The 13,186-nt window shown below is 40.3% G+C and overlaps 1 protein-coding gene across 1 annotated transcript in view; it reads right to left on the reverse strand.

Annotated features, from left to right (window-relative positions):
* LOC137288176 (intermembrane lipid transfer protein VPS13D-like) overlaps positions 1 to 13,186 on the reverse strand; it is a 120,739-nt gene that overhangs the window by 80,921 nt on the left and 26,632 nt on the right. Inside the window, exons 9-20 of the mRNA XM_067820611.1 lie at positions 12,604 to 12,896; positions 12,212 to 12,380; positions 9,923 to 10,018; positions 9,199 to 9,406; positions 6,860 to 6,997; positions 6,561 to 6,727; positions 6,206 to 6,354; positions 5,877 to 5,992; positions 5,251 to 5,333; positions 4,399 to 4,588; positions 3,706 to 3,865; positions 3,205 to 3,336 (exon numbers count right to left, since the gene is read on the reverse strand). Of these exons, the coding sequence (XP_067676712.1) occupies positions 3,205 to 3,336; positions 3,706 to 3,865; positions 4,399 to 4,588; positions 5,251 to 5,333; positions 5,877 to 5,992; positions 6,206 to 6,354; positions 6,561 to 6,727; positions 6,860 to 6,997; positions 9,199 to 9,406; positions 9,923 to 10,018; positions 12,212 to 12,380; positions 12,604 to 12,896 (1,901 nt within the window). The remainder of the gene's footprint in view (positions 1 to 3,204; positions 3,337 to 3,705; positions 3,866 to 4,398; positions 4,589 to 5,250; positions 5,334 to 5,876; positions 5,993 to 6,205; positions 6,355 to 6,560; positions 6,728 to 6,859; positions 6,998 to 9,198; positions 9,407 to 9,922; positions 10,019 to 12,211; positions 12,381 to 12,603; positions 12,897 to 13,186) is intronic.

Consider the following 13,186-nt stretch of genomic DNA (forward strand, 5'->3'; position numbering starts at 1 on the left):
TCTAATGTGTCAAATATTCAAAGGATGTTTGGTCCAATGGCTTGTATTCCTCACTTGTGAGGCGTTGTAAAACAACATTAAGGTCCCAAGCCTGGGCTTTGAATTTATCTTGTTGATCCAATTTGAATGAGTGACGTAACACAAGTAATTCTGGTACTCTACTTAATTTGATGCCTAACTTCCTTGATATAACTGTACTGAGCACGGCTAGGTAAGTTGAAAGAGTTGATCCTTTTAATCGGTTTGTTTGACGAAGACGATATAAGTAATCCGCCTATTGAGGATGAGATGCTTTAGACACAGTAAATCCTATCCACTTAGCATAAGCTTCAAACCATTTCCATTTGTCATTATACAAATTGCATGTAAATCTGCACAGAGTAAAAGTATCTGCCTTTGCTGCTCCTGTGACATGTTTTCATGTAAATGTTCAACTCATTGACTATGTTGAACAGTTGAAAAGTTAGTTGAAGCTGGTTTTACAATCTTGATCCTGCTTGTTTATGTAATATGCCACTGTGGAATTGTCCGTGTGGACCGTAAGTACTGCATTTCTCAACACTTTCGACCAATGTTGTATTGCATTGATTACTGCCTTCATTTCCAAATGATTGATGTACAACCGACAATCCTGACTGGACCATTTCAGTGCTGCTACTCTGTTGTCAAGATGAGCACCCCATCCTTGAAGGGATGTGTCCACATAGAGATGAGTGTTGCAGTCTGGCTCTGATAAATAAGTTCCTGATGTTTGATTCCTGAGGCCACCATAGCAGATATGGTTTCAGATTCTCCTGTAAGTGCATCCTGATCACGCTGGTTAGATGTAGATTCACAAACTGATGAAGCGGCCATAATTGTACCCTCCTCCTACGCGTCATGTCATGTGAGGTTAGCTGCCCTAGAAGGCATCGCCAATCTCGAAGTTTCAATGGAGAGAGTAGCGCTTGCGATATTCCGTCTTGAATCTTGATCCACCGATTGTACGGAACCATCATGCAAATGAGGGATGTGATGAACCATATTCATAGAAACTGGAGATCCTGTTTTGGTTATAATTCTGACTTTATTAGATTCACTAACCATCCTAGTTGAGTAAGCAGTTTTATGGTGAAGTTGAGTTGTAGTCTAGAGTTGACTGGCTTCTTCTTGCACTTGAATCCTGTCATCCTGATAACTGCATAGCCCTTGTAGGTAAGTTACCATAGGCCTTGTTATCCTCATAAACAACAAAGGGGCCGATGATATTCCAAATGGTAGGATGTTCAATTAAAAATGGTGACCCATTAACAGAAATCTTTGGTACTTCCTTGAATGTGGATGTATCTCAATATGCAGGTACCCGTCCTGAAGGTCTATGCAGGCTATGTAATCGTGTGGATGAATGAGATGCCAGAGTTGTGGAAGGTGAATCATTCTTGAAAGTGTTCCAATTTGAGTAGATAATCCTGACTGAAAGTCCTCATGTTGTAAACCTAAAAGCCAACATACAATTGACACACTACAGCCAAATAAAACATTGACTAAACCCTATGGGAAGACAATGAAATTAGGTGAGCATAGCTATGGTCATCCTCGATATCTCCAGGGTCTACGTTCCGAAAAGTCTCCACTGTACCCTGGACGCATCTACGGGTCGGCCCGATAATTTTATTACCTCCCTTTGCTGACTCCGCTTTCTCACAGTAGCCAATCAGAGTGATCGCCGTTATAACCAAATTTGCCAGTGTCAACAAAGGTAGCAGTTGCAACTGCGAAGGTTTGCTCGCCGTGCGACTCACAATTTGGGGAAATCATACATGCAACTTTATAGGTTCAAAACCTTTTTTAAAACATATGCAAGAAATCCATCTAATACTTTCAGAGAACCTACGCATGGTTTGTTTGCCAAGTTTATTCGGTTAGAGAATTTAAAAAGCGAAAGTGAGTTGTGATTGGTTCGCTCAAATTCCCAGCGTAGGCACCTGATTGGAAAAAAAGCCAGCCAAGGGAGGTAATAAATTTATCGGGCTGAGCTGTAGATGCATCCAGGGTATAGTGGAGACTTTTCGGAACGTATACCCTGGAGATATCGAGGATGAGCTATGGTACCAATCTGGCATTTTGACAAGCACATGACAAGCTGACAGGGACAGGTATAAGTTGCAACAAAAGATGAATGAAAAAAGATAGTTTCAGAAACAATCTCTAAATCGACCATGTGAGGAAAAGAGAAAAACATACATACAGTAACCTTTTCGGCACCACTCATCTGAGCTGGTAGGAATAACTCTCTAGTCGCTATGGATCTCTTGCTGGTTGAATGATAGCATGAAAACTGAGATACAAGGTAATAGTCTAGAGTTGCCTGCTCTTGGCTGTAGGTGGCCCTGTAGGCATGGTCTCACGAGACAAAAACAAACATAGTTTTTTGTTTTGTAAGTATTTTATTCAAATATTGTTACAACTGTCATAGGGATTTCAAGTGGACATTTAAATGCTTATATGTACGCCAAGGAGGAATCTATGAAAAACAATTTGATAATAATCTGAAAGAACAAGAGAAAAAGTGCCGTACCAGGATCCCAAGTCACCCACATGACCTTCCTGATGGGCGAAGATGGAGAGAGTGGCAAATATGGCCAGTCATGTGACCACAATTGATGCCAAAACATAAAGGAAAGGGAGGCTACCTGTGGTTGAGTATGATTATATGTCCTCTTTGGAACAAAGTGAACTTAAGTGATTACAAGTGTTCCACTAACTTTTGAACAGAAGAAAGAGACAATCAATTAAGCATGAGTCAGGATAAGGAAAAAATAAAATGATACATATGATGTATAGAGGGTCTAAAGAGCTAATCAAATTCTGATTTTATGCTTACCCTTTTTAGTAATTTTGATAGAATGGTTTGGATTAAACAGAAAAAAATACAGAGAAATCTTTCCCCAACCATCTGTCAGTGGTTAGCCATCTGTGGGGCCAATGTGCACTGATGGTGGTGGTGTGTGTTCCAGTGTGATGTTTTTACTGTTCTTGGGTAAAATAGTATGGGTAAAATAAATGGGTTCTTGAATAGTTTATCATGAAAAGTGAAGCTGTTTAATTTGGAACCTAGCTTTTTCCTTTAAAAACTCATTTATCACCACAATAAAAAGAATGGACACACAGATCCATATACATATTGTGATGTGATACTGCATGAAGGAGACAGAGATAGCTGACCTCTCAAGCTGCAGGGAAATGCTGAACTTGTCCAGGATGTGCATACGACTGTTTCCTCGGGAGTAGGCGTGGCGCCAGTTGTCCTGAGGTCGGCCCAGCAGCACCTGCATGTCTGTCAAGTCCAGCTGGTACCTGGGGAAATAACCACTGTCTTCAAATGATTCTACTTTCAAACATGCATCTTTTGAGAAGAATATATAAAATCTGAAACACTTTCACTGCTGAACCTCAGGTGTTTTAGTTTTTGCATGAAGAGGCTCTACAAACATGAACCCATTGTCTAATGAACATGTTAGATGAGGACCACTGTAAATCACTCTCAGCAATTCTGAAACAATATCACTGAGGTTACATGAAAACTGGTCCTGCACTCAGTCTTGAGTTAGAACCCTGACCATCTCCTTGATAAATACACACTCATTCTGAGGCTAATCAATCACTAAACCTCAGTGGTAGACATCTGTGAAGAAGTAGCAGGACGCTCCTGTAGGAACTACTGACCTTTCATACAAGTGATCCATGACTGCAGTGGATGACAGCCCTGTGAGTGAGGTTGCCGATGTCTCCTGTGTCAGGATACTAGAGGAAGACACAGACTTCACTGTGGGATTATCAAGGGCTGACTCGTTGGGCGGTGTGGTCAGTGGGGTGTGGAAGTCATCTGAAAATCAATGCGTGTTACCATGGTTTCTGTGTCAAGAACATTATATTTCCTTGAGTTAGAATTGATATGACAACAGGTATATTTCAATACTGTGTGCTTAATGGTGAGTGTGTTCAGGTTGTGAAATTCCAGCAGATTTGGTCTGTGGAGGTCAGGGGTAGGGGGTCATCAATTTTGGCATTAATTACAAACAAGTTCATAATCCCAATCTTACGACTTACGCCATATAGCTGCAATGGAAATGGTTACCATGACAACATAATGAAATGACATTTCATTATAGAATGCACTTGTCTCTTCATATTGGGGCACTTGATAGGGTACCAAATCATCTACCTGTACATAATTCCAAATAAAATTATGTCTTTAGCTTCACAAAGCAAACAATTTGCACTGACGAGCACTATCTGAATGAATAATATTACAGAGAAAAAGTTTTAACAAGATCCAAAATACAAATACTAAGAGAGCAGCCTCTGGGACCCCTTAATGCTTGACCCTTTCAACCGACAAACAGTATGTGCATGTACCATCATTGTCCTCTTGTCCATCGGTATGGAGAGTGGTCCTGGACTCAGTGCGTGAGCTGCTACAGGTCTGGAGACACAGCCGACCCATATCAATGACCACCATAGGGCTGGTGGGGTCCGTGTACCGCTCAGGGATGATCAACTTTGGGGCAGAGATATCCAGTTTGATGTCCCATCTTGTCTTTACACCCTGTCAAAACAATCTTAAGGTGACTCAAAGCATATGCACACAAAATTTTTACACCTGGACATGGTAAATAAGGGAAACTTTTATGCACTCTCCCAAGCAATCAGTGTTAATGTTGCACATGAAATACCTTTCAGGCATGTGAATATTTTTAGTCTCTAATTGTTTGCCTCTTAGTCAAAATTATTCCATATACAAGATATACACCTTATCATCACAGATGAGGCAACATTCAAAATTTATGACTCGGTTTGGGTGGCTGATAATGCTTTTAAAGGGGTGGCAACGATGGTGTTGTAGGTGTTCACCTATTTTGTTCTGGTAAGGTTGGGAGGGTCAATAATTTTGCATGCATGTACTAGTGAAGGGGGTGGGGGAATGGGAGAGGGGTGGGAAACAGCAACTTTGTACATAGAAATATAAAAAGAATGTGCATAAACATTATCGGGGTGTGGGGCACTGATTTTGTTTATTCATGGCACACTAGGGGGGAGGCAAGGGTGTTACTTACTTTGCACTTGACTTTTAAGGGGGAGGGTGATCATCACCCCTTAACCATGAATTATGAATGATCCCATAATCAGTTTTAATTTGACTTAAAAAATGTTTGTTTGATGTCGATAAATTGGATCACATATGATACACCAACACAGTGTGCAACTGACCTCTGCTTCCAGAAGTTGATCCAGTGTTTCCATGAGTTGCTCTGGAGATTTCTTTTTCAGGGCCTCAAACTTCCATGCTGAGGCTAGAGACAGACAATTATAGTGGTTCAAGACAATGAAACTATAGTCAGCATAGAGGATACAATACAAGCTATAACAGTCAGATGGTATGTATGCTGTTTAATGCCACACTCAGATATATTCAAGAAGGATGATGGCCATCTCACAACAATCAAGTTGGAACGAACCAGACAATGCAGTGATTGACATGAGACACACTGACATCAATGAGCCTGATCACACAGTCCTGTTAGTCTTCTCTTGAGAGAAGTGTGGACCAGTTCAAACCTACAGATTTACTCATTGGCTACTTCCAATGACAGCTAATAACTACTCTATTGACTCACAGCAGGCATGCTGCAAAGCAAGGAAATCAGATACATGATTTGACATCCGGTCTTTTCATTGGATTCAGCAGTCATTTCAGTTGTAGGAACAGCTGGGACCTATCAGTGCATCAAACAGAAACCAGTCACTTTCAAAAAGGTGGGGACGATGTAAACTGTTTATAAAACTGCTGTTAAACCTTCCAGAGAGCCAAAACAACAGGTGTATGAAAGTCTCACCTCTGGATCTCCTTGCCTTCTGTGCTCGAGTGACTGGGGAAGAGAAGAATCCCTTCACTTGTTTGATGAATGCTGGAGAGTAGACAATATCCAGAGGCCGAGTCTTGATGCTGGTTCTAACAATGAAGGAACAGTCACAGTCACATCTTGTTTCAATAGTCCTTCAGTGTTGGGACCTGTCTTCCATGGCAATACTACTTGATTCACAATTCACTTTTGCATGCCCACAAACATACTTCAAGTATCTCATGAGAACATCTGTGATTGAATGTATGACTAAGGACAGACATGCATACATGGGTATTGAAATAACCAGACCATAACCTTACTTGTATCTAAAGAAGCTTGAAGAAGGGTTCTTCTCGTACGACAGCTCAAAAAACTTCCACTCCTGCGTGTCCTGGAGTGACGGCCTTGGTGAGAGTCTGTCAGCTGTACTGGGACGAGGAAGGGGACTTGGAGAGTGGCCAATGGATTCCTAAAACACCACAGACAAATCAAGCTTCTGTCTTTGCTGTGACTTTGCCTTTCACCACAAGGCAGCCTTCTTTTAACCTATTGAAGGTGCTTGTACACATGCTATCACTTTGAGATAGTAAAATTAACAGGACAAAGATTTCTGGTTGTAAAATGTATGCATCTATTCAGTGGTTCTGCTTTGGTAGATGTCATGATAGTGAGTACCTGAGACTGTGGTGAGATGATATAAGGGAACACTGAGTTATGAGTGGTCTTGTCTTGTAGATGTAGACTGCCCACGGCTAACTTGAACTTCATGGCACTTGTACGAGGACGAGACTCAAACTCCATACTGATAGTAGAACACTGGAGTTCAGCCAGAGGCAGTGAAGCTTAAAGCAGAAACAAAAGAGCACTGAACATAAATATGAGGACTAGAGGTTTAAAATCAGAAAAAAAATTGTAACTATCAATCTAATCACAGTTACTTCTGAAGTTGATGACATATAGGGAGAGATGTTCACCTTTGTGTGGTCCTCTGCACTCCACCAGTTCAAAGGATCCTTTAGACAGGGAGAAAGTCATACTAGCGAACACTGTGTCTTTACGTAGCAGTGATGTGTTTTCAGTTGAATCAAGGATAACATCCAAGATTTCTTGCTCTGCAAAATAAGAATCAATGTATCAGACAATATTTCCGACATCCTGAACTGATTCTGACAGTAAAAATAGCTGAAGAAGTAGGATTCACATGCCTCTCTATAATCCAGGTTTAAGGAAGGAAACTGACGTGGTCAATGTAGGTCACAAATAAAATATTATTTACCTACATAAAACATAGAACATTGTCTTATTGCAGCATCTAAATCAGTTAAAAATGTATTACCAAGGTAAATTCCATGACCTAAGTCCCCTATAGGTAATTCTTACCTAAAAATACACTGTCTATACAAAAGGGTAAAATTACCACAAAACAGCTCAACTACCACCGCACACACAACTGTCAGAAAAGGTTTAGAAGAAAACCAAAAGGTCCAGGTTACTGACCACGATGGTTTTCATAAAACTCCCTTGACCAAGAACAAGTGTTTGCCACTAATATGGCAATGTCCCCCGCCGCTAAAGAACAAAATGGTCATAACCTAATCATTACTTTTTACTTTTTGGTCACATACAAGATGCCTCAAATGACTGGTGTCTGTATAATCACCAAATGTAGGCTGTCCATATACATTGTAATTCAACACATTGGGTGCAACGTTTTTTCACAGATCTTGTTAATGTATGTTTGAAAAGTGGTCAAAGTATTGTAGATAAGGTCAGGGTCACCAAAATCAACTGGTGTCTTCATAATCCCCTATTGTAGGCTGTTACCAAATTTGAAGACACTGGGTACAGTAGTGCTTGATATATGATGTTAACGAGAGACTGGAAATTGGTCAAAGTGTTGTAGTGACCTTGAAAATACGGTTGAGGTCACCTAAATCAACTGGGGTCTGCGTAATCCCCCAATGTAGGCTGTCAGCAAATTTTAAGACATTGGATACACTAGTTAATGAGATATCACGTGAACAAGAGTTGAAAAGTGGTCTTGTGGTGACCTTGAAGATAAGGTCAAGGTTACCCAAATTAACTGGTGTTTGCATAATCTCTCAAAGTAGGCTGTCACCAAATTTAAATATATCTGGTACAACAATTTACGATATATCACATGAACAGGAGTATGAAAAGTGGTCAAGGTGTCATGATGACCTTGAAAATAAGGTGGCAGGTAACCAAAATGTACTAGAGTCTGGGTAATTCCTAAATGTAGGCTGTCACCAAATTTAAATATATCTGGTACAACAATTTACGATATATGACATGAACAGGAGTGTGAAAAGTGGTCAAAGTGTCATGGTGACCTTGAAAATAAGGTGGCAGGTAACCAAAATGTACTAGAGTCTGGGTAATTCCTAAATGTAGGCTGTCAACAAATTTAAATATATCTGGTACAACAATTTACGATATATCACATGAACAGGAGTATGAAAAGTGGTCAAGGTGTCATGGTGACCTTGAAAATAAGGTGGCAGGTAACCAAAATGTACTAGAGTCTGGGTAATTCCTAAATGTAGGCTGTCACCAAATTTAAATATATCTGGTACAACAATTTACGATATATGACATGAACAGGAGTGTGAAAAGTGGTCAAAGTGTCATGGTGACCTTGAAAATAAGGTGGCAGGTAACCAAAATGTACTAGAGTCTGGGTAATTCCTAAATGTAGGCTGTCACCAAATTTAAATATATCTGGTACAACAATTTACGATATATCACATGAACAGGAGTATGAAAAGTGGTCAAGGTGTCATGGTGACCTTGAAAATAAGGTGGCAGGTAACCAAAATGTACTAGAGTCTGGGTAATTCCTATATGTAGGCTGTCACCAAATTTAAATATATCTGGTACAACAATTTACGATATATGACATGAACAGGAGTGTGAAAAGTGGTCAAAGTGTCATGGTGACCTTGAAAATAAGGTGGCAGGTAACCAAAATGTACTAGAGTCTGGGTAATTCCTAAATGTAGGCTGTCACCAAATTTAAATATATCTGGTACAACAATTTACGATATATCACATGAACAGGAGTATGAAAAGTGGTCAAGGTGTCATGGTGACCTTGAAAATAAGGTGGCAGGTAACCAAAATGTACTAGAGTCTGGGTAATTCCTAAATGTAGGCTGTCACCAAATTTGAAGACTTTGGGTACAATAGTTCATGAGATGTCATACATCAGGATGTATGTACTTACGCCTCTGAATGCACAGACAATCAAATTTCTGACCAACTGAAAGGAATGGAGAGTTATAATAATCACCCAGCTCTGCCTGTCCGACAGCCTCTGCAGGCACATCAACATCCGACTCTCCCTTAGAGTCGTCAGTGTGACCAGCATCTTCCATGTGGGGTTCAGCCCCTTGGTACCACCCTGACCATCCTGGGAACCAGCGCTGGAACAGTCCAGTCTGATCCCCTCCTGCAGGACTTGGTGCAGGCTGGTCCAGTGATGAAGGGCTTTTCCTAGGCTGAAGGGAACACAACGACAACATGCTCATTAACTGCTGCAGAATCCAGTGTTAGTTTGGTAATTAGTCGGGGTCTTACTGTCACATGTACGAGTGATGTGACATTCTTATACCTCTAATAACTTAAACACTGCAAGCAAGCAAGTGCATATGCATACTTGCGGGACACTGGGTTGGTAGTGTACATAAGCCGGCCTGTGCATACCCAAAAATCTAGGATCTGATGCTTGGAATATGATTCCAAACAGTGAACCATGTTACCTTGGCAGACCATCTGATCTACAGTCACCTCTTAAAAAACAAATCTGGTTGTTAGGGACCAATTCTATTCCAGAACCTCAATGTGTGTCACAGAATAACTGTTACAACTGTACTATTAGACACATGCATACCAGTCTATCATAAAACACACCACTATATCTACAAGCATGTACATGAAATATTACTGCAATATACCTGGAGAGTTGGGAGATTTCTTTTCTGTCATCAATTTCTAAATGCCCATGAAATGCTTACCAGTCTGTTTTCAGAGCGTAACTTGGACAGGATTACTTCTCTTAGAATCTTCAGTTCATCAAACCCAAGCTCTTCTTCCAGATCTTCCAAGGAGGCCTGAAATACCAGCACCAAAAGAGAGCAGGTCAGCTGGTTATGAAACACTAACAAGAATGGATTTGGAGTTTGGTAAAGCTAGTAGGGATAATTCACTTCCAGTTCATATGTCAAGAGAGCACTTGCCAACAACCTGACATTACAATAAACCATATAGCTCACAGTATAGTTACTGCCATCTGCCTTTGAACATGTTGCATGAGACACTGTATTTCATTGTTGAATCTACGAGTACTGGCATTAAAGGGGCACTGATGTGGAGCAATTTCCATGGACTGGTGGTTTCTTTCGTTATTGTTTTTCTCCCATGAGAGCCCGGATATCCCAGAATTTGTGACTGGTTCGTGATCTCTGCTGCGCCTCCCGATAGTTTATGTGTAGACTGATCAATAAGATGAAGTCATTTTACTTCGTTATTATGAAAACAAATCAAACACCTTGAAGTTTACTTATCTGCCAGTGATAAAAAAACCTGCTAGGACTGAAAAATAATGAAGTCAGTGTAGGTCTTTATATTTTGTCTCATAAACCTAATTAGTTCCTTGGCACATTTGTATGCATTTTGAAAGTTGATAAAAAACAACAACACACGGTCTGCGTATACTTACAGTAAATTCCTAACATGATTTTAATATCTAAACATTGTATAGATTGACAACGTCAATCATTTTCACACACACCCTATTCGTGACCTAATGCATGTTTTTTGTAATATGGATTCTGCTGAATGCTACAAGAAATAAATCAAAACAAAATGCAAATATTAAATTTAAGACAGACGAAAGTTATAGCAACAATGTCAGGCTATTACCTCGTTCAGGAATGTATCCATCAATATCCACATAAAAGAACGATATTCCATTCATCTGCAGCTGGTAAATAATCCTGCTCTATGTCTTGTGTCTTTCAACAGTCTAATATCCAAAAAAGTGACACATCGTTTGAGAATTTTTTACACTGGTGTACATACATACTCTCACTGGTCAAGTAACCAAATTTTATGGATTCACTTTTCTCGGGGGGAAATAACACCCCAACAACCTCAGGTAACAATACCCGTTATTAATTAATTAACTGACCATCAAGTGAATGATGACAAATAACATGTGTAGGTTTGTACCATCAAATGTGAGTTACAGAAAGGAAGATGTAATCTCTGTGTCGCATGCAGCCTGAAAACACTTTTGGGCCGAAACTGATTTGAAGATACCAACAAAACTTCGTTGTTACATAAGAAATGTATTTTCTGTGTACTTGGGTAAATGGGTATAATCAGTTGTTTTTATGTAAGAAAAGTTTAAGATTTCTCTACCAATGGCAAAGTTTACTAGTTGTGGTTATTAGTTTACGAATTCAGATAAATCAACTGTGTGTTTTTTATTGTCACAGATAATAAACCAGGGTCATAGCTACCAACATTAACGGATGATGTTTGCTATGACAGCTGGGCCAACCCTCAAAACTATCTAAATTTAAAGCTTTGCAATCTTTCGGACTTATATGAAACAAATGGCTTGCTACGTGTACGTAGACATCTTATTTTCACATGACATGATTAAATATCGAGGTAAAAAAAAATAAGAAATAGGATCAAATTGGATCAGTCACTATAACATCCAGGCATGAGAAAAAAATATTGCTGGGATATTTTGTTACAATCAGATAAGGAGTACCATGGATATTTTTAAATAATGGCATGTGATGGGCATCTAGCCTCCTCACTTTTTAGGGTGAAAAAATTCTGTGAATGTGGACAGGAGCCCAATCCCTTTGTCCCTCACGGTCGAGGGAGCGGGTGCTGACCAATTTGTTGCTTGGTTTCGTAATTAGACCATTGGCGAGAAACATTTATTCGCTCCGCATCAGTGCAACTTTAAGTTCATGATGTAATCAAGAAGAACTGACAGCTAAAATAATGTCATGTTTTCTATGAGATTCTGAGATCTTTTGGGTCAGATCTTCACTGGTAAACCATTTCTGATTATAGTAAGGGTATGTCTAGAAGCACCAGATACAGCTTTCTGAGAAAAGGGAGTACACACTTCATTCTTGTCTGTTTTCAATGGTTATTTAATAAACTTTCAGGACGAAAGGTGGGGCTCGGGACTGGTGGGTGTGCACCCCACCTCTGGATCCATCTATGTCTCGAAGCAAGAGTTAGCTCAGTTATGTAAAATGGACATCCAGGTGTACCTTCACTCCTGGTGCTGGGTTGTCTTCAGTCAGTACAGCAGTGTAGGCCTTTGTGTAAGCTACAGCCTTGCCTGCCCTCTCCACCATGAAGGCCTTTGTGTGACGCTTGTTGCGATCCTGAATCTTTGACAGATGGCAGTCAATGGCAAACATCCACCATTTCCTTGGACTAGGGAACATAATGATAATAATTATCACATATATAGCGTGCCTCCAAAAAACACAATGAAGAAAATGTTCAATGTCCTACATATCAACAGCACATTATCAACTTCATTGCATTGTAGAGATAACAGCAATGTTGTGTCTTCATTTCACAAGAATGTTTTTTTACTGGTTAGAACTGAGGCATGTCGGTTCCACATGGCTGATATATGGAGGACGCACGCTACCTGTTTTTGACGGTATCGGTCGGCCTCCACTTCCTGTGTTGTCTCCTCACACCATGTCTCTCGAACTCACTCTGCCACAGGAGGAGACTCTGGTACTGCTCTGTGGTCAGGTGGAAGGCGATGTTGTCCAGACTGATGTCCACACTGATCCTGGGAGTGGAGGCTGACCGGAGCGGAAGGGTGGTGGTGCGCCGTTTGATCTGAGCCTGGGCACTCACTGGGTTTAACATGTACTCATGGTCGTGGTAGTTGCCATCGACAGTGGATACATACATGTCACGCTGAAGTGCATCCTGTTGAGTTAACACCTTAGTCTGTTCAAAATATAACCTTATACGAAACTGAAAAATGGAACATTTATACAACCAAAGACAAAAATCTTGCAACCCTTGTACACACTACTTTTGGACACTGTGTAACTGTTAAATTATCAAAGGCATATAACTGTAAAGAGTGACTGAGTGAGCAAGCCAGCGAGCGAGCAATATCGCGGTGGGGATTCCAGAAATGGGCTTCACCTATTGTGCCCATGTGGGAATTCGAACCCAGGTCCTTGCCATGATGAGCCAACACATTAACCGCT

Source organism: Haliotis asinina, chromosome 6 (genome assembly GCF_037392515.1).
Source record: "Haliotis asinina isolate JCU_RB_2024 chromosome 6, JCU_Hal_asi_v2, whole genome shotgun sequence".
NCBI lineage: Eukaryota > Metazoa > Mollusca > Gastropoda > Lepetellida > Haliotidae > Haliotis > Haliotis asinina.